General features: G+C 38.7%; 1 protein-coding gene across 2 annotated transcripts; it reads left to right on the forward strand.

Moving 5' to 3' along the window:
• Positions 1–1,248: 1,248 nt before the first annotated feature.
• katnb1.S (katanin regulatory subunit B1 S homeolog) lies at positions 1,249–25,484 on the forward strand. Of its 2 annotated transcripts, NM_001086728.2 has the most exon segments (20): positions 1,746–1,961; positions 4,229–4,388; positions 4,628–4,758; positions 4,834–4,951; positions 5,373–5,473; positions 6,582–6,623; positions 6,753–6,836; positions 7,373–7,488; positions 7,578–7,649; positions 9,394–9,544; positions 16,757–16,944; positions 17,434–17,531; positions 18,045–18,095; positions 20,583–20,656; positions 21,342–21,491; positions 21,726–21,875; positions 22,074–22,150; positions 22,331–22,405; positions 23,243–23,359; positions 24,732–25,484. In NM_001086728.2, coding segments are annotated over 19 exon segments (1,968 nt in total). In that variant the 5' UTR covers positions 1,746–1,961; positions 4,229–4,348; the 3' UTR covers positions 24,865–25,484.

Here is a 25,484-nt window from a genome sequence, read left to right on the forward strand (position 1 = left end):
TTTTCAAGCAAACGTTTCAGCTTCGAAAACAGTGTCTGCTTTCAGACATATTCCCTCACATATTGTAGGCAAAGCAGGCATTTCCAGTCTGATCTCAGTTCCGTTGCACACAAGTGGAAGCTTTATACAGGGGCGTAACTGCAGAGGAAGCAGACCCTGCAGGTGCAGAGGGGCCCAGGAGGTATAAGGGGCCCCATGAGTCCAACATAAGTCAAGACTTTCCAATTGATCCTCCACTAGTCTAGTAAGTTTTTATTGCGCTCTTCAACAGTTAATGGAGAAGCCTCCTCCACATCTTTGCTACTCCACGAGGCCCTAATTAATGAGAAATTTTAACATATATTGGTAAAACTTGTTGGGGGGCCCTAAAATGAATTTGCTGTGAGGCCCAGTAACATCTAGTTACGCACTGGCTCTATAGATCAACAGAGCTGAGGCAGGTAGCGAATCTGCAGCAGAGCCAATGCTCCTTGTGTTCTCAGCCTAAATTAAAAAACATTGTCCTGGTCTTTACATAAAACACTGGACCGCAATTCAAAATAACTGAAATTCTGTTTGGGTGAGAGCCGCTGTGTTCTAATTCCTCCGCGAAAGAAGGGCAACGCCTGCTAGTACCGCTCTTCACTAGGGTTGCTACCTTTTCTGGAAAAAAATACCGGCCTTCCTATATTTTTATGGTGTTTCCCTATAAATAACATTGGCATCAAGCAACATTTTTACCAGCCAGGTAAAATACCGGGCAGGTGGCAACCCTACTCTTCCCCGATGCCATTTTGGGGCCCCACAACTGACAGGTTTCCTGCATACAAGAAAGTTAGGACCAGCAGTAACTGACAGTTTACTTTTGGTCAATTCCACCCACATACCTCCAAACTGTCCCTTTTTCGGAGGGACAGTCCCTCTTTTGACTGCTCAACCCGCAGTCCCTCATTTGTAGTGGAAAGTCCCTCTTTTCTATGCACTGAACAGCCAGAAAAAGAAACAAAGTTTCTCACTTAATTGGCTTTTAGCAGAGAGCCCAGAACGGCTAACAGGTGCAAATAAGATACTTTGTAACAATTTTGAGACACAAAAACACAGTTTAGATAAGGAGAAATATTTTCAAACTTTCATAACCTGCCAGATTTTGTAAAACAAACATGATAATTAGGGGGTGTGGCCACAGAAAGGGGTGTGGTCAAAAAATTGCAGGAAAAACATTTTTGTCCCTCTTTTTAATTCCAAAATGTTGGGAGCTATGCACCCATTGTGGTCTCCTCGTTCTTTGTACAAAACACAAAAGGACCCTCAAAATACAAAACTTAAAATGACTTAATTTCACCAGGCACTAGTTTGCATAAGAAAACCTCTGTTTTTAGTCAAATTTGGAAATAAAAAGTCGTAGGTGCACAGGTACTACTGGCAATCAAAAAAAAGTATTTTTTCAGTTCTCTTTCATAATTCGTAGCCCTGTGCAGAAACTAGAAATGACTTCTGAGGCAATATTGGAGGCTGAGGTCAAGAAAAGTCTTCTTTCTCCCCAAACAAAATACGAGGTGCGATTAGAGAAAAAAAAAAACCCATTATGAGTGAGTGAGCGACAACTTCATACTAGCCGCTTCCCATTGCACTACAAATCCCTGTTCGTCGCTCCCACTATAAGTGATGCGTCACCGCGCTAACGTGTAGTCGTGGCGCCAGTCTCGCGTGATGAGATTTGCGGCGTCGGGATTTTCGGAAAGACTGGAGGGGAAGTTTGTAGGTAACAGGTGTAGGTAGCGATCGAGGATTGCGCTCTGTGTCAGAAAAAGCGCGACTGCTGCCCAGTGTGGGTTACAAGGTGACTTTTATCCAGTTCTTATGCAGCTCTACCTGGACTGATGAAACTAGCCGCACAAAAAGCTGTTTGGTGGAAATTAGATGCTGCTGCCATAGCAACCGCCCTCGTCTGCAGCTCTCTGATAGGAGGGCCTGTAATTCAGGTAAGTGTAACACAGCGTTCTCCTTTTAAACCCCTCCGTCTACTTATATGGCCTGTTAATGTCTCGTTCTTTATAAGGACAATGGCACATTGATCGTTGCCTTTGTCTGGCCAAGTCTTGTTGTGTGCTCTTTGGTTGTCTCTTGGACTGCAGCAGGTGCTTTGTGCTGTGCTAGATTGTAGCCATGGTTACCTGTGTTTATAGTCGTCACTTTTCTTCCACCTTATAAACGAGAACTTCCATCTGCACTGCTTGTCTTAAAGGAGAAGTTAACCTAAATCACATTGTGGCTACAAATTTACCAGCCTAAAGCATCTTCATTCCTGTTCTAGTAATGATCAAGGCCATCAAAACTTGGATCTAGTTTGGAGTGTCAGTGAAGTGCTCATGCTCAGTGCATTTTGTGCTCAATTGAGGGGTTGTTGCTAATTAAATTAAAAAAAATGAGGTTCCCCCTTATGCAAGCTCATGCCTGATTTATTTCTTTTCTGTGTGTATTTCTATATGTACATACATACACGCACTTAGGGGCAGATTTATCAAGGGTCGAAATTCGAAGTTGTTTTTTTGGATATTTCAATCATCGAATAGGATACTACGACTTTGAATTTACTTCAAATTCGATTTGAAGTAAAATAGTTAGAAAATTTGATAATCGAAGTACTGTCTCTTTTTAAAAAAACGTTCAATACTTCGCCAAATTAAACCTGCCGAAGTGCTATGTTAACCTACGGGGACCTTCTTCAGCATTTTTGTAAGTTTTTTGAAGTCAAAGTAAAATTGTTCGATCGTACGTTAAAATCGTTCGATTCAAACGATTTTACTTTGACCACAGAATACACAAATTCAATGAAAAAAGTATGAATTCGATAAATCTGCCCCATAGTCTATTAGTCAGTCTCTAAGATAAGGTTACTGATACCATTAAAGAGAATGTGCTGTGAATCAGCAGAAAAGAAGATGTGGAGGTACTAAGTGCACAGATATTTACTACTAATGGGCTGTGATGGCTTCAGGCTGGTACAGAAGAATGATGTGCAGAAATTCTAGCCTAATTCTTTAAGCTTTAGTTAACATAGAATAAATTGTAAAGTCACCCCATTATGTTATATATTATATTGATTATTTTTAGGCTTGTTGTGAATGAATCTATGTAAACGCTGTATATAGCCCTGATCATTTCAGGTTTATTATATTTGGCACCACTCTCTCTACAGCATGGTTGCAGATCCCACCTAAAGATGTGGCTTCTGTGATAGATGCAGCAGGTGCTATACATAAATGAAAACAAAAGAATGGATACAAGTTTTTTTTTTTTTTGCGCTGTTCTTCTTTATTTCAGCCATTGAAGTCACATATGCTACTTGTTTAAAAAAAACAAAAAACATTACTTGCTATGAAATAGAAAATAAAAAGCTTCAACACCCCTCCGAATTTAAACTTCTGGAAAAAACGAATTAAAAACGTTCTTCCTAGTCAAAAGCTAATTTACATGGCTAGAGGCTGCCCAGGAAAATTTCGGAAAAGGTGGAATGCCTGTTGGGGGAGAGCCAGAGTATTTAAATGTCTTTCACTTTCCCTCTGCAGCTGGTAATATGGGACCTCTGTATACATGAAATGAAAAGACGCGGCCTATTGACTTATAAGGACAGTTGCTGAACAACACACCTTCTTCCACTAGGGTTTGCCCAATTAGACCTATCTGCTCCAACATTATTCTGAGACACCTAAAGGAGGCCCATCCCCCTCCTCACTTTTCCTATTCTATCTCGGACTCGAGTTCTACCTCCTTCTCTTTTCTTCTTTATAAAAGTTTAAAAATTTCAATAAAGAAAAAAAAAAAAGCTTCAATACTATGCAAAATAAACAGTAGTCCAGACATAATATATGATTACATTTTGAACACTATTCGTTTTGTTAATACATAATAAATAAAGAGTTCCTTAATAAGTAATTCCTGGTGTTCTTTAAGTTTCCCTTAAAGAACATTAATGTATACATATATATATTTATATATTAAGAAACACTGTTTTAATAGATCAGGCCATATTTCCAAATAAAAACATGCCTTATTAATATGGACAATGTTTAACATATATGGTAAAATGCTTGTATTCATAAAGATGGGTTGTGGTTGGCATGTTTCTTGCCTCCAGAGAGGTAGAATTAAAGTCAGTAAAGTAACATTCAGCAACTTTTTTTGTGCAAAACAAAAAGCAGTATTTCTTGTTTGTGCTGTAGCACTCATTTTGTTTTCCTTCCAACAGGCAGTGTGATTATATTGGAAAACCTATAACTGTGTTCTGTAGAGCCTTTCTGGGGGGTTGAACCCCTCTGGGAGAAGATCTTGGTGCATTCCTGTTTGAATTATTGGCTTTTGCGCAGTCATGGCATCACCTTCCACTACAAAAACAACATGGAAGCTGCGTGAGTATCTTTTATGATTTAATCACCAAAGTTTTTAATATATTTGATTTGCTGTTGATATTTCTGTTTTTGTTAAGTGTCTATCACTGTGGTGCTTTAATGTTTTGTATTGAAATCCAATCCTATCTAGACTGCACACTAATGTTGTCATGCTTTTTTATTTTTTATTTATTTATTTATTTTTTTAAACACCATCTCTTATTCTTGCCCCATTTTTTTTTCTTCTATTTATTTTACAGAAGAAATTGTTGCCCATGGAAGCAGTGTGTCTTCTGTGGCTTTGGGAAAGAGTTCTGGTCGTCTGGTGGCCACAGGAGGAGAGGATTGTCGTGTTAATCTTTGGTCTGTTAATAAACCTAACTGCATTATGGTGAGAACTCCGTTCATCAGATTTGAATTACAGTTGTGGTTTCTTTGGTGCTACTAATTCTTATTTTTTGTCTAGAGTCTAACTGGACATACTACTCCAGTGGAGAGCGTGCGTTTCAATAACTCTGAAGAATTAATTGTGGCTGGCTCACAGTCTGGATCTTTGCGAATTTGGGATCTAGAAGCAGCTAAAAGTGAGTGCCAAAGTTTCTTAGAGAATATGAAAGATTAAATATTTTCAGTGGTAAATATAGAATAGTTTGATGTATAGTATTTTTGCAGGTAAACTTAACTTGAGAGAAGTTTTGCATAAGGTATTAAAACGATATTTATAATATATACTTGCCATTTCTTATCATGTTCTGGTTGAAGCAATTCATATTGCTGGAACAATTCATAAGGGACTGTAATATTTTGCCAAGTAGTAACTAACAGTAACTGTATATTTCTCAACGCAGCTCCAAAGTATTTGTATTTTGTGTGATGAATAGAATTAGAAGTTGCTAATTATACATTTGATTTATTTTACATTTTGAATGTGTGTGCATAATGTATACTGTGCCATAGAAAGTAGTTCTTGATGTGTAATTTACTAATTTTACTATTTTATTTCAGTTCTGAGGACACTAATGGGACACAAAGCCAATGTCTGCAGCCTGGATTTTCATCCTTATGGGGAGTTTGTAGCATCTGGGTCCCTGGACACCAACATAAAAGTAAGAATTAACATAACCCATACAGAATGACTAAAATTATAAGATCACACAACACCCTAAAAATAATTTCTAATGTTAAATAACAAGCATAATAATCCGACAAGGACTATAGGTCTGTAAACTTGAGTTCCCCTCCCCTTTCCCTGAGGACATTAGAAATAATTATAAGCAACTTTCTAATATACATTGATTACAAATGTTCAGTGTTTATAATGTTGTGAATGTAATTGCTCCTGAAAACAGTATGCCTGTCCTTTGCTATTCCTTGTACCCCTGGTTCTGACTATTGAAACCTGCATGAATGAATGAATCAGACAAAAAGCATTGTGACATATATATGAGGTGACGGTGAAAGTTAAAAGAACAGTTCATAATGTATTGCTGTTATGTTTGCCTAGAGAGCCATGTTTACCCATGTTTAAGTTTCCAGGATATCTATTTTTCAAATGGTAACTGGAGGTTACTTTCTTTAATGTATTTTGTCAGTTGAAAGGCCTGTTTTCAGCAAAAGCCAAATCAATAACAACTGTTTTTTGATGTGTTTGAAACCTACAGTTATTTGTTTTTTTCATTCTATATATTTGTTTTTTTCATTCCATATATTTAAACCCACAAAAACAAATTTGGGTAAAGAAGAATAAAATTATTCTTAGCATGTACAACCCTGTTTAGTAAACTCATTTTTATCCATAAGACTGAGACAGCCAGACAGCAACGGAGGGAAGGGATCAGATTTTTTATACAGAGCACATTATCTCCCTTTAAACTAACTCCCCTAATTACAGGGGATGGGATGGACATGTAAGGGGGTAAAAACAAAAAATTCAACTATAAGTACACACACCTTTTATTTATGTATTTCTTAAATCCAACCTCATTTCTTAAGAGCCAAACATGAGCCCAATTTTCTTTTTGGTGTTAGTTAATGAACATATCTTTCTATTCTTTCTTTTCTCAGTTTTCTTTAGTTCAACATGTTAAATTCATATTTGATTAATGAGCTGAAGCCAGGGTCATCATATATGATATATTCTATACAAGGGATGCTAATGTGCCAATATTCAAATCACTACCCACTTAATAGACTTTTCTTTTGTTGTTCTTTTAGTTATGGGATGTGCGCAGGAAAGGCTGTGTTTTTCGTTATAAGGTACCTTCTTTTGTGGCTTATATTTTTGTAACTATGTGTTGAAGCTTATGCAGTAATAAAGCATTACCTGAATTTGTCTGAAAATGCAGATGACTGAACACTGACATTTTCTATTCTGTGGGTCTCTAGGGTCATACACAAGCAGTTCGTTGTCTCCGTTTCAGTCCAGATGGAAAGTGGTTGGCATCCACTTCAGATGATCATTCTATAAAGGTAAAAACAGTGCCGGCAGTTAAAAAGCTTGTCCTCTGGAAGATTATCAATGGTGTGACATTTTTAAGATATTGGGGAAATACTAAAAATAACAGCCATTTAGAAACTGAAATGGAAACTAGTTTCAGAAAGTATCTAGATTGCATGTGGGAGACTTATTCAAATGCTGTTAAAGGAGTAGTGTACAGTGCACCTTAGTTCAACAGAAGCACAATAAATAGGACTTGTGTTTAATATGTACAGTATATCAATTGAGGCAGTGAACTCTGTACAAAAACACTCCCTTCCCATGCCAATTTGTTTATTTGAGTTCCATTTACATTTGTAAAGTTCAAAGACTCCTAAACTGGCTAAAAAAAGTCAGTGTAAATAAAGCTTTATAGTGTCTGAAAGCATGTCCCTGACTGTACAAACTGTAGAAAAGAAAGTTCATTTATTGGCATACAGTTGCATGTGCTCTAATGTATATAAATGCATGTGTTTATCATCCTCCTTTAATCAATTTGAAGTTAATTAAGCTCATTTTGGTTTACCAGCTTTGGGACCTGACTGCAGGAAAAATGATGGCTGAATTATCAGAACATAAAGGACCTGTTAATATTATCGAGTTTCATCCCAATGAATACCTTTTGGCATCGGGAAGTGCAGACCGGTAAAGGCACAGGGACAATTTTGAGTTCACACTGAGAAAAAATATATTTATATACAATATGTATGTATGATCTCTATACTATGTTTCAGGACTGTACGCTTCTGGGACCTAGAGAAATTCCAGCTGATCGGATGTACAGAGGGAGAAACAATTCCTGTAAGGTAAGAAAAAGGTTTATGCTGTTTCATATTTATTATAACTGTACAAATAAATCTGGATATTTAAATACTTGTTGAGTTTTCACCCAAACTTCAGTTTTTAAGCAACCTGAAACCAGTTCTCAACCATCCATTCTTGCTTCTGTCCTAAGAAGATACCAAGCATCTGTTGAACAGCAACTCCAAATCATGATACTATGCCTATTGCACTATTAGGTATGGGTCATTTTAAAGGGTTCATTCTATAGTATATTATAGAATGGCTCATTCTAAGCAAATGGTCTTAAAATTTTTGCATTCTACAGACTCTTTCCAGCTTTCAGGTCGGGGTCAGTGACCCCCGGCAGCCAAAAAACGATTGCACTGTGAGGCTACAATTTTATTACTGTTATTTTTTATTACTTACCTTTCTATTCAGGCCTCTCCTGTTCATGTTCATATTGCAGTCTGTTATTTAAATCAATGCCTGGCTGCTAACATAATTTGGGCCACAGCAACCAGATGGGTGCTTAAATGTCATACTGGAGAGCAGCTACATAAAAAGCTAAATAATTAAAACAAAATAATAAAACATGAAGACCAATTGCAAATTGTCTTAGAATATCACTTTATATTTCCTACTAAAAGTTGGAACTGCCCTTTTAAGACATGGTATTCAATTTGCACCACTCTTCCATTTTATGAAATAATATAAAAAAAAATATAAAAAATATAAAAAATTTTTAAAAAAATATATACGGTGTGTGTATATGTGTATATATATATATATATATATATATATATATGTATGTATGTATATATATATATATATATATATATATATATATGTATGTATGTATGTATGTATGTATGTATGTATGTATGTATGTATGTATGTATGTATGTATGTATGTATGTATGTATGTATGTATGTATGTATGTATGTATGTATATGTATATGTATATGTATATGTATATGTATATGTATATGTATATGTATATGTATATGTATATGTATATGTATATGTATATGTATATATATAAAAAAAAAATATATATATATATATATATATATATATATATATATATATATATACTGTATATAATATAATCCTCCAATGAAGAAGCCACACTCACAGGTCTTATCCAAAAGTATAAACTATTTATTTAAGAAACTAGTTTCTTAAATAAATCGTTTATACTTTTGGATAAGATCTGTGAGTGTGGCTTCTTCATTGGAGGATCGATGTGTTACTAGTGGCACGCACCCAGGCAATGAGAGTCGGATGTGATTTGGAGAAAAATATATATAATCACATCCGACTCTCATTGCACGCACCCAGGCAATGAGAGTCGGATGTGATTTGGAGAAAAAAAAAAAATATATATATATATATATATATATATATATATATATATATATATATATATATATATATATATATATATATATATATATATATATATATATATATATATATATATATATATATATATATATATATATATATATATACATACTATATTTAGTAATATTTGAGTGTAGTAACTTAACAGTGAAGTAGACCCAACATTTACTTTTTGAAAGAAATTCTAAGCAACTTTCTGTTATTAGTCCATTAACAATTTTCAGTGCTATTTGTATGTAAGGGCGTTTATAAAAAGTTTCAGTAGAAGTATACAGTTATTTACTCTATTCATGTTATAAAATAAAAATATCTTGAATGTATCTTTTTTTTTTTTTTTTTTTTTTTTTTTTCTCCAAAAGGGCAATCCTTTTCAGCAATGATGGTGGTTGCATTTTCTGTGGAGGGAAAGATGCACTGCGGGTATATGGCTGGGAGCCAGACCAGTGCTTTGACTCTGTTCCTGTAGGATGGGGCAAAGTTTCAGACCTGGCCATCTGTAACAACCAGCTGGTGAGTAAATCAATTTTATTAGATAAAGGCATTCATGTATATGTTTATGGTTCTCGGTTCTGTTTAAAATCATGTTTGTGCTCTAGATCAGTGCTGTCCAACACCTGTGGTACTAAGGGCCGTAATTTTTCAGGCCTATGGGGTGGAGGACCGATAATGGAAGCCAATGTTGACCTCTCCCCCTTTTTAAACCAACCCCATTTTAAACCACACCCATGTTACCACAAGAACCTGTAAGACCATTCCACACCAAAAAAACAAATGGTGGTGCTCACTGCTGGGATATCACTCATCACTAATATGTGAAAAATGTAAGTCAATACAAAAAAAAATATACCATAAACATACCCTTAAATCCATATGCCACCTCCTCCCCTGTGGATAACACAGCACCCCCAGCAAATGATTAAACATCTTAGGGGCCCCTAACAACAATTTCCAAATGCTAACAAACCCCCAAAACAACCCCTATCAGGCTCGCGTCCCACAGGGTACAGAGTAGGGCAGGCAGAGTATGACACACGTAGCATAGGGCAGGCAGAGTATGGCATACACAGGGAGTTTAAGGCAGGCAGAATACAGCAAGAGGCAGGGAAACCTATCGGAACAACTCTAAGATGGACAGTTCATACTGTGCTACATATAGTGACACAACGCTGGTGACTCTCCAGCAGTTTGAGATGTGAATAATGTGGGCATTTACAGTCAGTGAGGTGTGAACAGTACAGGGCTTTAGAGGTGTGAACAGTGCAAGGCTTTAGGGGTGTGAACAATAGACCTGTTACAAATCTAAACAATGCAGGGAGAATTACAGGTTTGAATAATGCAGGAGTTTATTGTCTCGATTTGAGGTTTATACAATGCAAGGGCCAGTTAATCTCAATACTGATACCTTTTAAAGTATAAACGAGAAGCAGGCACAGCTGTCAGACTTTCATGTGGGGGCCACACAAAGGGCCAGTTGGTTGGCACTGCTCTAGATTATTGTTCTCTTTTGTGATATGCTACAATATTGTGATTGCTAGGAAATAGTAGATCCTAGGCACTTTCTGCAGAGAAATCAGTTATAAGATAGAGATAGGAGAGTGTTTGTATTGGACGATTATAGTGTTATTGTTGATAGGGCTGGGAGTTTATATAAAGTGATAGAAAACATGCTATGGCATACAAAAAAAGTTAATGACATTGAAATGCTGTGTCTTATTGTGTGATAATAAGCATAAGTCCAACATTGTCAATCATTAGAAGAAGCCAACAGAACATGGGCAAAAATATATTGAATCATTTTATGGTCGAATACAAGGCACTGTACTTATTAAGCTCTTACAAACTTAATAAATAGTCTTAATAATACATAATACATAAAACAAAAAGCCACAGTTTGTGTGACATCAAGTTCAAATTTGTCTAAAGTTGATTAAAAGGGTTCCGTACAAAAACCACATGCAGATGTGTGACCAAGAAAGTTTATATTTCTCCAGGTCTGCTTGGGGGACACAGGGACAGTGGGGGAATAGCTGGCACCACTAGGAGGCAGGACAGAATAAAAAAAATAGAAACTTGACCCCTCCTCCTCCTGCTATACCCCTCCTCTGTAGGCAGAGACACCCAGTTTTGTTGTGTCCTCAGGAGGTTAGGACCGTCTCCTGCATTCAGGAGTATTTTAGTATATATTTTGCTCTTCTTTTTATTTCATTACAATTCCTTCACATTATATGGAGCTGGACAGCTACACTGAGTAGTCTGATCCATTACTTGAGGATGTCACCGGGGTCTCTTGTGCTGTGCACTGACCATCCAGCATTGATTCCCTCCCTCTGTCGTCCAGAGAGAGGATGAGCTGGCCGGGACACAGGGCTGAGGTATAGCCAGGTTCATCCTGTGGCTCATTCCTCCTTATATGCCTCCAGGATCCCTACACTAGCACTCTGGGAACTCCTGCCGTAAGCATATATCCTTAATAGCCAGCCTATTCACTCTCTCTGAGCACCCTCCCCCTCTTCACAATCCATTTGCCTTCATAGCACAGCAGTATAGGAGATTTTGTTGCAACCTGCAGTTCACTAGTTAAGACCCAGGCAGTATGTTAAACAGCCTCCACCAAACACACCGGCAGGCAATGGGAATGGCAATTATGTTTCCTACTGCCTCACTGTCAGTAGCGCAAGAGAGTTATTGTGGGCTTAGCACTGGTTGCGCACCACTATTTTACGCGTGACTTCACCGGGCTGTCTTTTACTCTACCTGGGGAGGCAAGGGCCAGATTTTGCGCTTACTGTACGTGCACCCCGGAAGTGCCATTTTTATAAGTCGCGTGTCAGCACCATACATCACTGCTAGGGGAGGGGCCATTCTGGAGGAGTTTCTTCCGGCGACGCTCCAGTCATTACTAGCAGACTCATCACACTGGGCAGAGCTCTTCCCCAGCTTCTCTGCAGCGCAGCCCCCCCCTGTTTTTCTTAGAACACAACAGGGCAGTACTTCTGACACAGTGGGGTTTTTAGCTATTGCCACAGGACAGCAGGCTTTTTAATTACTGCCTCATCAGGCTTCTACTCTCCTCCAAGGCTTTGCACTCAGCAGTACCCTGGGGAGGCATTTTCAGTTTTTTTATATATATATATATAATATATATATATATATATATATATATATATATATATATATATATATATATATATATATATATATATATATATATATATATATATATATATATATATATATATATATCTCTCTATCTATATCCTACATTATATATATTGTTAACTTAATTCCTCCCTTACAGGAACAGCTTGTGTACACCATGTCTGAAGGTACAGGTGATAACCTTTTTTCCAGGCCAGCTACTTCTGCATCGGTTAAGTATTAAGCTTGTGCTAAATGCCGCAAACACCTGCCATCTGGTCACAAGGACCCTCTGTGTTCCACGTGCAAGCCACCTGAGGCCGTTTCGGAGACTTCAGAACTCCGTCCTAATGTTAATTGGCTCTCTCCCTTGATAAACTGCTAGCGTGGCTAGATAATCCTCAGCCTAAACCTCCAAAACGTAGAGCCCCCTCTCCTTCCAAGGATAAGTGTGAGGCGGAGTCCATCACTACTTCTCCCCTGCCGCCTGACTCCGAGGACGATCCGGCCCTGTCTGATGGTGAACTATCTCACAGTTCCGACCAAGAGGTAGAGGACTCCCCCCAAACTCTCCTCCGAGGCCATTGATTCACTCATCTCCTCAGTATTAGAGATCCTTCACTTACAGGAGCCTGAACCTAGTTCCAGTATTTCCACCACTTTACCAGTTACTGATGCAGCCTCCTTCAAGGACTCCATGGACAAGAAGCTTGAGGGCATTCTACTTTACCTGTTCTCTGCTTCAGGTACCTCCCTCCGGTTCTAGCCTCTGCTTAGGTAAGTAGAGCTGTCCAATCTTGGTCGCACTCCTTATGCCGAGCGATTGCAACAGGGGTCCCCCTGGCCTCGCAAATCAAGGAGGGTAATGACTACCTATGTGAAGGCTCCCTCGATGCGCTACAGGTGATTAGCAGAACTTCAGCCGACTTCACTTGTCGGTAGCGGACAAGATCATCAGCCAGACCACCGGGTGTAAGAGTACTCTACTCCCACAAACAAAATCTCGCTCATCTTCATTCCAGGTCTCTTAAACTGGGAAGCAGATTATCACAGCAGACAATTCTTAGATCCCGGCGAGTGGTCTCTAAAGGACGACATCCTCCACAAGATCACTCAAAGATGGGAGACGCCAGAGGTCGATCACGTCACAATCGAAAAGTTACTCTCTTCTTTGCAAGGTCCAGGTACCCTCTGGTGCTGGCGGCAGACACCCTCACCTCTCCCTGGGACTTCCATCTTGCGTATGCCTTCCCTCCTCTTACTCTCATTCCAACACCGATCAAGAAGCTTCAGAGAGAACACACTACTCACATCCTCATAGCTCCAAGATGGCCCGTTGATCCTGGGTCTCGGATCTAGTACATTTCTCAGTAGAGGAACCTTGGACTCTGCCTCTCTCTCAGTGTCCAATCCTTCACTCTTGTCCTGCCAACCTCAATTTGATGACGTGACTACTGAAACCGCGATCCTGAGATGGAAGGGGTTCTCTGACGCTGTCATTCTACCATGAGTGCAGCCCGCAAACCGGTCTCCGCCAAGACATACCATCGGTTCTGGTCCACTTACCATAGGTGGTGCCAACTTAATGGTTTCAATTCACTGAAGTTTTTCACTCTGCACCTTCTGGCCTTTCTACAGGAGGGACTGTCCTTGGACATGTCCCCCAGGTCGCTGAAATCTCCGTTTTCGGCACTTTCCATCCTGTTCCAAAGACGTCTCGCCTTGCTCCCCGATGTTAAGATTTTTCTTCAGGGAGTGGCCTGCATAAAGCCCCCGGTACGTTCACCGGTGCCCAATTGGGACTTAAACCTAGTCCTACGTGCCCTGCAACGAGCTCCCTTTGAGCCCATGGATCCTATTCGGCTTCTGTGGCTCACATGGAAAACCGTTTTTCTGCTGACTATTGCCTCAGCACGGAAAGTATCTGAGATCTCTGCCCTCTCCTTTTGGTCTCCTCTGTTGACCTTCCACAACGACAGGGCAGAACTTCATACTTCTCCCTCTTTCTCCCCAAGGTGGTTTCCACTTCCACCTTAACCAGGAAATTACAATTCCTATCTTCTGCCCATCCCTTTCCAATGCGAAGGAAGCGGCACTGCACACCCTCGACCCCGTTAGGGCCCTCAAGTTTTACTTGCACCGGGTCGAGGGCATCCGTCAATCGGACTCCTTGTTCATCCTTCCCTCAGGCCTGCTCTGGGGCACACCTGCTACTAAGACTACCATATCCTGCTGGATAAAACAGGCCATACAGAGATCCTATTCATCACAGGGTCAGGTTCCCCCAGACTCAATCAGGGCACATTCCACCAGAGGAATGAGTGCGTCCTGGGCTTTTCGAAACCAAGCCTCAGTGGAACAATTGTGCAAGGCTGCAACATTGACTTCAATCCATACTTTTGCCAAATTTTAACAGTTTGGCACCTTTGCAGCATCTGACACCCTCTACGGCAGGAAGGTACTTCAGGCTGCAGTGGCTGGTTCCACATAGGCCTCTACTTCCCGCCCTTGATTCAGGGGACAGCTTTGGTATGTCCCCACTGTCCCTGTATCCCCCAAGCAGACCTGGAGAAAAGGAGATTTTGTGTACTCACCATTAAATCTCTTTCTCTTCAGTTGCTTGGGGGACACAGGGCTTCCCTCCCTGGATAGAGGCCTTCGCTTGGCTTCAGACTTGGTTGACTCAACCATCTGTTCTTCTTGTAATTAGTTATCAGTTTTTCTGTTGATTATTAATAACCTCCTGTTTCTCCTTTGATACAAACTGAGTGTCTCGGCCTATAGAGGAGGGGTATAGGAGGAGGGGTCAAGTTTCTATTTTTTTATTGTGTCCTGCCTCCGTGGTGCCAGCTATACCCCACTGTCTCTGTGTCCCCCAAGCAACTGAAGAGAAAGAGATTTAATGGTGAGTACACAAAATCTCCTTATTATTGTTGCTATTACTTTCTACTCTTAAGAATCAGCATCACATTTTAGATAGGGCCGATGTGTACCTGCTTTATTTTGATGGGGAAATTCTATATGTCATGGTAAGAGACACTGCTTAGAAGCCTGTTGATGGTATTGTGTTGGGATAGCTAGTTATCGATACCATACTGCATTGCTATGCTGTGATGTTGTTCTAAGATACAATTGGGTGTGTGTAAATAGTTGTGCAAAATAAAAAATGTTTCTAATATAGTTAGTTAGGCAAAAATGTAATGTATAAAGGCTGGAGTGACTGGATGTCTAACATAACAACCAGAACACTACTTCCTGCTTTACAGCTCTCTAACTTACTGAGTTAGTCAGCGACTTGAAGGGGGGCCACATGGTACATTTCTGTTCAGTGTGTTTTCAATTGATCGTCAGCATGCAGCTCAGAATCAAAAGCAACAGATATGACCCATGTGCCCCCCCCTCAAGTCACTGATTTGGTTACACTGACTGGTTACCAGGCAGAAACCAGAGAGCTGAAAAGTAGGAAGTAGTGTTCTGGCTATCATGTTACATATCCAGTCACTCCAGCCTTTATACGTTACATTTTTGGCTAACTAACTATATTAGAAACATTTTTTATTTTGCACAGCCTATCTATTTACCCAGTTTTTATTTTCACACTGAACAGTACCTTTAAAAGGGAAGATCTGTGTCTCCAAAGATGCCTCAGTAGCTCCCCATCTTCTTTTCTGCTGATTCACTGCACATGATCTGTGTTGTTGTTACTTACTGAGCTTGGTACTTACTCACAATATACAGTACATATAGAATATAAATTTCACAGTATTACGTTGATTAGTAATTAATATTGTAATTAATATTGATAATTACTACATACCAGTGCAACTTGCATCAGAATGTAACAATCAGCCTTGTAGTATCTGCTTATATTACAGGCCAACCTCATTTTCTGCTTGATAATTTGCGAAGACCCCTAAGCTTAGTTCCTCAACAGCTGCTTAGAGTCCCGGAGTATGTGAGTGTTGCAGACACAGTCCAAGATGGTGACCCCCTGTGACAAGTTTTAAGTCCTGGATCATTGCATCTATTTAGAAGCTGAAATTTTAGGCTGGTGCAATAAGTTAAGCATATAAAATATGGCATTAGCCACATTCATTTTTAGGGTTTAGTTTACATTTAATTAGCAGCCATTTATGTCTCTTGCTTGAATAATAAAACATATAATAATAGGAATATTCACAATCAACATTTTTATATGCATTTTGGCTCATCGTGTCACTTACAACAGGGCTAGACCATGTTTTAAATTATATGTTGGACAGAGCCTGACTGATAAGGCAAGGTAAATACCCATTTACAGTGAGATTATCTGGTACTCGTCGCTACATGAAGAGTTTTAGCTTGGCATGATCCGCTCTCAATACTACACAAGTATGTTAGGGACAGAGGACTGCATTTGGATTCTTACAGAGGAATCTGTCTGCAGATTCAGTCAAGCAAATTTGTTTAAATGTATAAGAATATTAATTAAAATATATTAAAGGACGGTTTTCCTGTTATGCATTGTTTAAACCATATTAACATAGAAGATGAGGTTAAAAAAAGGCATACGACATGGCATTTTAACATTTTACTGGATTGCAGATTGGAGTCTCCAGTGCCCAGTCCAATATCTCCTCATTTGTGGTTGACTTGAATCGAGTTAAAATGACTGGCTGTGCCCCACAAGGGTCTGTTCCTGCAGAGATGCCTATCGGCCAATCTGCTCCAACTGGAACCTCACTTAGGCGAATATATGAGCGTCCCTCTACTACCTGTAACAAGCCAAAGAGGTAAATAATGTTGCTAATATGAGTAGAATTAAGTGGTTTTTTCTGTATGTAGTTATCCGAACATAATGCATTTTATATTGCTATCTATCTTCTGTGCCACATGCTTTTACATTAACCTAGCAATGCCATTGGGAAACTTTCAAAGCTTTTCAAAAGATCTAAATATATGAATGGTTGTAATCTAGGTGCCATGGCACCCCTGTACCATCTCTAGTCTGCCCCCTCCCTCTACTTCACAACTCCAAGTACTCGCGTCCCCAGTTACCATAAATTTCCTAATTTCGCCCTATACACTCGCATATCTCAACTGCACACTGCAGTTCTCTTCTCTCCCCTACTGGTAACTGGTAACATCTGATTGTTTTGCTATCGCTTAGAAATTAGTTTTTTTTATAAGTGCCCCTTGCAAAAATATAAAGCTGTCTGGAGAAACTCTGCTTATGAGTTTACTTTTCCATACCGCTTATCTCATACGGAGTATTTCTGCAGGGTAAGTCCTACAAGTGATGATGAGGAGAAAGAATCCAGAGCTGAGATCCAAAACCAAGAGGACTACACAGAAATCTTTCAGCCAAAAAGTGCAATCTGTAAGTAGAAAAGTGCGAATTAAAAAGGGTCAGTGTGTGTGTGTTGAGCGTGCCGTTCTATTAAATGCTTAAAAATGTTAAAGTTACAGTCTCCATCCTTTATGCCAAAAGCTGCTTTTATATCTCTGCATTCTGGGGCAACCCACAGTCACTCTAGCCTGGGTTGTCCCATTTGCAGCAGTGCCACTCTTCCTGTTCAAATTATAGTTTAGTGACAAACACTAGTACATCTACAGGGTCAAGTTAAATTAACAAATAACCTGTGATTCTTAATACTGTTCATATAGGATAGATTGCACCATTGCTGTTGCTATTAGCAACCAAGTAAATTAGTTTTGGACAGTCTATTATAAGTTGGAAAATGAAAGAAAATATCTGATTGGTTGCTATTGGCAATTATGGCAATTGTTTGCTTCAGTAGATCAGAAGTGGTCACCAGGATTGTTTTGATGTGCTATCTATAGCTAACTACTTAAATATTCAGTTATTTTAGTTTATGGTTCTTCTTTGCAGCCAGGACACCCCCACGGAATAGTGAACCATTCCCAGCTCCACCCGAGGATGGTAAGTGAGGCTGATGGGTGGGTGGTGCTACCTTAAAGGAAAACTATACCCCCACAATGAATACTTAAGCAACAGATAATTTTTTATAAAAACAAAGTGGCATATTAAAGAAAGAAGTGTGGAAGCAAAAGACAGAACTCTGTCTGTTAATTGGCTCATGTAATCTAACATTGGATTAAAGGACAAGGAAAGTCTAAAATAGAATAAGGCTAGAAATGCTGTATTTTGTATACTAAACGTAAACAGGAACTTACTGCACCAGAAGCCTAATCAAACAAATGATTTATGCTTTCAAAGTTGGCCACAGGGGACTGTCATCTTGTAACTTTGCTAAACATCTTTGCAATACCAAGACTGTGCACATGCTCAGTGTGGTCTGGGCTGCTTAGGAATCGTCATAAATTATCAAAACAGCACAAATCAAATAATATCTTCCCGAAGCCGATACAGCAAGACTGATTAATAATTAGAATATGCAGACTGCACTGGGTCTAATGTGGATTTTATAGTTTTTGTATTGTTTAAAGAACACGTAACCCCCCCCATAAAAATGTAATTAGTGCACGGCCTCTTTGAAATATTTAGATAACTGCCACTCTGGTTGTTAAAAGGTTAACCGTAAGGATAAATGATCCCACTCACTCAACATAATCCTGCTCACTCATGCATAATCCTGCTCACTCATGCATAATCCTGCTCACTCATGCATAATCCTGCTCACTCATGCATAATCCTGCTCACTCATGCATAATCCCGCTCACTCATGCATAATCCCGCTCACTCATGCATAATCCCGCTCACTCATGCATAATCCCACTCACTCATGCATAATCCCACTCACTCATACATAATCCCACTCACTCCTGCATAATCCGTCATAAAACTACTAACTCCTGCATAATCCGTCATAATCCCACTCATTCCTGCATAATCCTGCTCGTCCATGCATAATCCCACTTGCCCATGCATAATCCTGCTCACCAATGCATAATCCTGCTCACTCATGCATAATCTGTCATAATCCCACCCACTCATGCATATTCCTTCTTACTCATGCACAATCCATCATATTCCTGCTCACTCATACATGTAATCCCACTCACCCATGCATAATCCCACTCACTCATATGCATAATCCCACTCATACATGTATGAGTGAGTGGGATTATGATAATGAGTGGGATTATGATAATGAGTGGGATTATGCATATGAGTGGGATTGTGCATATGAGTGAGTGGGATTATGCATATGATTATGCATACTTATGAATATGAGTGGGATTATGCATATGAGTGAGTGGGATTACATGTACACATGAGTGGGATTACAAGTATGAGTGGGATTATGCATATGGGTGAGTGGGTTTATGCATATGAGTGAGTGGGATTACATGTAGGAGTGAGTGGGATTACACATACTTGCTGATAAAGTTACATTACCAAAAAAAGTCTGAGCAAGGTCATCAAGCATGGCTGGATATGCAAATATAAATGATGATGTAGCTGATAGAAAAATGGCCTCCTGGTTGAAGCACATCTTGCATTCAGGAAAACACTACAGTGCAGGCTAATGGAGGGAATACAGATACTACCTGACCCAATACAGAGACAATGATGCATTTTGTGTGGGGAATATGTGCCCAACCTAAAGACATGGTAAGGGTTTATAGGGTTTACATGTCCTTTAATTCAAACTTTCTCCAACTCTGCAGAACCAGTGGCTGCAGCAAAGTATCCTCCAAATTAAATCCCAGTTTATCTGTTTAAATCTGGCTTCATGGTCTTTGTCCCTGCAGCTGGAGTTGGAAACAGTAAAGGCAAAAATAAAATCCAATACAAATCTCTACACAGTCGCCAACTGCTCTACAGGGAAACAAACAAAGCTGCTTGAGTTCTGCATGGCTGGGAAGTAAGGCGTGGGCTCCCTCTGCTGTTCATAAGTATGATTGTTTCCCTGCCTAGCAGTTAGGGACCGTCTGACAATTCCTATCCACAGCAGTAAATGAAGAGGGAATTTCACTGCATACAGTCAGGCTTCTTATAAAAACGGTACACATTTTTTAATTAAAGTATATTGGAAAAATATTTATTTTTCTTTAAAGAAAGTAAAAATGGGATTTTATTTGTTTGCCTTTCCTTGTCCTTTAATGAAAATGAGGGCATCTCCGTAATCCTAATTACATACTACTAGTTAGATACTGTTTTTTAGAAATACAGTGTTGCATTAACAAATTGAGAGAATTAAAAGCAGAATAAAGAGAAGCAGGCAATAAATTAAGTTAAAGCTGTTGATTTTTATCTTTCTTTCTTTATACAATTGTACAGTACAGAACAACTGTATTATACTGTATTTTTTAAAAAAATGAAAACTTTAATTAAAAAAGTGGTTCACCTTCCAAAAAATAAAAAAAAATGGAAAAGAATAGCAAAAAATACAGTAAATCTATCGGCACATGAATCGGTCTATCAGTTGTTATCTATTCGCAGATACAAGTATTGTAAAGGAAGCTGTAGCACCCACCCCAGATGTAGTGACCCCTGCAATTATCAACAAAAAAAATGTAAGTAGAAAATCAACAGTATTCTAAATAATTATGCCTAACACTTTAAAGTGGCCTTGGTCCTCCCGCTCCTTATGTGTCGGTGATTTATTTATACAGGTATGGGATCTGTTATCCAGAAACCCGTTCTACAGAAATCACCAAATTACAGGAAGTCTGTCTCCAATAGATACCATTTTAATCAAATTATTTAAACTTTTAAAAATTATTTACTTTTTCTCAACAGTGCCTTGTACCTGATCCCAACCACAATATAATTAATTCCTTTTGGAGGCAAAACAGTCCTATTGTGTTTAACTAATGTATAAATGATTTTTTAGTAGTCTTAAAGTATGGAGATCCAAAGTACAGAAAGACCCCTTAATGGGAAACCCCAGGATCTTGAGCATTCTGGATAACAAGCCCCATACCTGTGTATGTTTTGTGTCCGCCATATTTGTCCCATGATTTTTATAAACCTAAAAATTCAAGGATATCTGTAATACTGCCATTAGACTTATGTATAAAGACTTATGTTTTTTTTGTATTATCCTTAGTAATATGTTGGAGTCTGTGATCACGGCTCTTCTTTCAAAGAGAGAGCAATTGAAAACTCAGGCCTCTGCAGATGACAGCTTCTCAATCACTTCCCAACAGCTGGGTGCACTGAATTACGTGTTTTTCTTCAACTCTTCTGTTTTCATAGACTGAACTTCTGCAACGTCCTCCAGTGGTTGCTTCTACGCCCATTGAATGTCAGGAGCCAAATCCTGTTCCAGCACCTCAAAGCAAGCCTCCAGTGATATCTGCTGCAAGGAATGAGCCCATTGGACTTAAAGCAGCTGATTTTCTGCCAGTGAGTAAAGTATTTGACTTGAAATGAATAACACTAAGTCCTACTACATCAACAAGCATATGCACAGTTAATATGGGTGTCATAAATGTCTAAATGGTGATTGCAGCTAAAACCAATTGAATGGATATTTTTTCTTGTTAATGTAACATTATTGCAAATAAGCAATTCGCCCCTGTTGCCATATCCTAGGGTTAAAATGACAATAGATTCTCGCTACAATTTTTATTCTCCCAGGCTTTTAAGAGTTCATCTCCAACCGAAGTGGTTGATGATGAAGCCGTGTCCCAGATTCAAAAGGGACATGACACAATGTGCATGGTGTTAACAAGTCGAATGCATAACCTGGATACTGTGAGGGCCGTTTGGAGTTCAGGAGACATCAAGGTAATATAAGCAAAACATAAAAGAATACAGTTTTATAGAGTATTGTAGGATATAATAAGAAATGAGCTTGGAGCTCAAAACACATTCAGAACAAGACTGGGATATAGAACTGAGTAGTATTTTATCTCTAGGGGATATAAATACATTTTGCAATAGTAACAAAATAACTATATCCAACCTGATTTGTTTTAATTAAAGACATCTATAGATTCTGCTGTGGCCATTAATGATCTCTCGGTTGTTGTGGATCTTCTAAACATCGTTAACCAGAAAGCGTAAGTATCTTTTCTCACTTTACACGGTTTTCTGTATCTGTATATTCTTACAAATCTTGAGACATAACTGAATATAGGAAGGCAAAACAAACCCAGAAAACATCATATCGATGATATGAGTTGTTTACTGGGCAGAGTATTACAATACTACATCTTCTCATGGATCCTGTTCTCATGCAGGTCTTTGTGGAAGCTGGACCTCTGTTTGACTGTTTTACCTCAGATTGAAAAAATGTTACAGAGCAAGTATGAGAGGTCAGTGATGTCATACATTTATGAGCACATTTTAATAAACAACTTCAATGTCCAATTTCATATTGTTAAAGTATGTTCAGACTCATTGCATACATTGTGTTTTATGGGACTTTTGTCTCAGCAGCTTTTACCATTAGAAACCTGTCAAGACAACACATCGAGCATTAATGCATGCTAGTAATACTTACACCCAATGCTGATATCTGTGTTGTTGGATTATTATCATCTAATTTACAGATACTATTCTCTGGAAAAAGTTGCTGAGAGAATTAAAGCTTCCATAAGCATAATTTTTGAGCATACAAATCTGATATTTTCTTATATTATATTGTATATAATTTTATCCTTTTGTGCACTGGGTCAGACTCGCGATGCTCCCTCTTCTTGAATATGAGGTGCCTCTGATATCACATAACTAAGATTTATATTTATAGACTCATCCTCACTACCTTCCAGGTAACACACTTCCTTTTAATGAGCATCATCCAGCAATGCTTAAAAATATGCTATCATTCATCTAAAATTACAGGATAGCCCCCCCCCCCCTTATGACTATTCTCTTTTCATTAAGGAGAAGGATAGAGTGGGACAGAATTTAAATGCAAAATAGGTCCCAAGGTGATTGCAAATAGAAGGTAAGGGTGGTAACTGGGTGACAGGTTTATCCACATTAATTTGGATTCAGCACTAATTTACTCTCTAAATATTTAGAATGATGACCGTAATAAGTTTATAATCATGCAGAAAGGTTTTGGTCAGTTTTGGCATCTTGGTGTTGATCTTGATGGTTTCTTTTGTTGATTTTTCTCTTCATCTGGTTTGTTTTGTTTTTTTTAGTTATGTACAGACTGGCTGCATCTCACTTAAACTGATTCTAAAGAGGTTTCTCCCGATAATCACTGATATCTTAGCCGCACCTCCATCTGTCGGTGTGGACATATCTCGTGAGGAAAGGTTAGTGGATACAGCATGCACATTTAGTATAATGATCATGCTTTTAGCCACCAACATTTTGGTGGTTAACAAAGTATTGCTGTATACAAGTGCTGATAAGTTTACAAGCAACTAATGCTGACATTGAATCTATTGTACAGTTGTTTTCAGAATAATAGCAGTCCGACTTCACTAACCTGATCACTGTTTTCGGTAGAAATTATATTTCTATATGGCAAATAATTTACTAGTAGGTGTAGTAGAGTAATATAACACCAACAGACCCAACAGTCATGGCATGCATAATGCTCATTATGTGTAATTGAGGCTTGTTCAAAATTATAGCAGTGTGGGGTCATTCATTCTGTCAAAATTGGATTTTCATTGTCCTGAAACACGGCGTACTTTGATTAAAAAGTTGATTGTAGAGGAGAAAACATATAAAGAAGTGCAGAAAATGATATACTGCTCAGCTAATATCATCTGCTTTAAAATGGCAACCAAAACCTGAAAGACGTGGAAGAGAACAGAAAACTACCATTCGAATAGATAGCAGAAAAGCCTCAGATCAGTTCTAAAGTTACCTGTGAGTACGGTTACAATTAGAACAATTAGACACCTATGTGAAGCCTCTGCAAAATCCCATTGTTGAAAAAAAGACTTGCTGAAGAGGTTACAATTTGCCAAAGAACACACTGACTGGCCTAAAGAGAAATGGCACAACATTTTGTGGACTGATGAAAGTAAGATTGTTCTTTTTTTGGGAGGGGGAGGTCTAGGGGCCACAAACAGTGACATCAAAAATGCTGTTTCTGAGACAAAAGCAAGAAATACAGAAGAATTGTGGAATGTAACAGGTGCCAGAAGTTGGTGGACTCCATGTAACACAGATGTGCAGCAGTTCTCAGAAACACTGATTATACAACTAAATATTAGTTCAGTGATTCAAAGGAAAGCAAAATCTTGAAACAATTTTCAGTTTATACAGTGAATGTCTGAGTTTGTAAAGAAGAATGCAGGCACTGCTAAACACCCTAATATTCAATTTTTTCACTTTCTGTAAAGGAATAACACAGATTTGATACATTTTTTTTCATGTTTTAATTTGGAATAGAATGTGCAGTGTCCCTAATGCATTTGCATACTACTATTATTCTGAACACAACTGTATATAGGTGACAAGATGCGTTTGAATAAAAAAAGACTCCCTATTTAGCTACAGAACAGTGTGAAAACCATAAACTACAATACTCCTGCATTTTGTAATGCTCACAGCGAAAGCAATGCTAGTGCCCCCAAACGTAATGGTGCAGTTCATGTTTAAATTGATTTGTATGAGATGCAGTCAATGTCTTCACTGTACTATTATTTGACTACTGCAATCTTTCCGTAGGCTTTCCAAGTGCAAATTATGTTACAAGCAGCTGCGTGTTCTCAGTCCGCTAGTGAAAAGCAAGGCTTCGCAGAGTGGCCGCTATGGAAGTGCCTTCCGAGAACTACACATACTCATGTCTGGGCTGGAGTAACATACAAACATCAATACCACCCACCAAGCAGGAATGTCTGCTTTAGTAATGCCCCTTATTTCTGTCTTCTGAAGGCGCCATCCGTAGTGGAGGTGCTTTGGCAGACTAGGGAGTGGATTTAGTACCAAGCAAGTGAAATACATTCCTATGTGCACACTGCTATCACCATATGGTGTAATGGGTATGAAATATGCAGCAGGTTTGCTATTGCTCAAGTGCCAGGCACAGGGCCCTATTCTCTATACTACATATTGTTCTTTTAACATTCCCAGATAATCAAAGAAAAGCAGTAGGTGTGAGTGGCTGCAGCTACACTGCTTGATATGGCTATAGAGGCAAAGCACTGCATCCATGCCAAACACTAATAAATATTCTCTACTAGAAAAGACACAGGGACCCAGGATGAAGCTCTGCTTTCTGTCTGGTTTTTAAGGTTTCACGTGGCCTAATATGTCAAGCAGCAAAAACAGTGAGCTGGACTTTTGTTTCAGCAAATCTTTTTATATGAAACCAAGGCCAGGCACTGAAAGCTGGGGGATGCACTATGTCTGCTCTGTATGTTGTAAACTTGTTACTTTGTAATTTATAGTTTAGTTTAATTAAAACAATTGTCATTTTTA

The sequence above is a fragment of the Xenopus laevis genome, chromosome 4S (assembly GCF_017654675.1).
Source record: "Xenopus laevis strain J_2021 chromosome 4S, Xenopus_laevis_v10.1, whole genome shotgun sequence".
In the NCBI taxonomy this organism is placed as follows: domain Eukaryota; kingdom Metazoa; phylum Chordata; class Amphibia; order Anura; family Pipidae; genus Xenopus; species Xenopus laevis.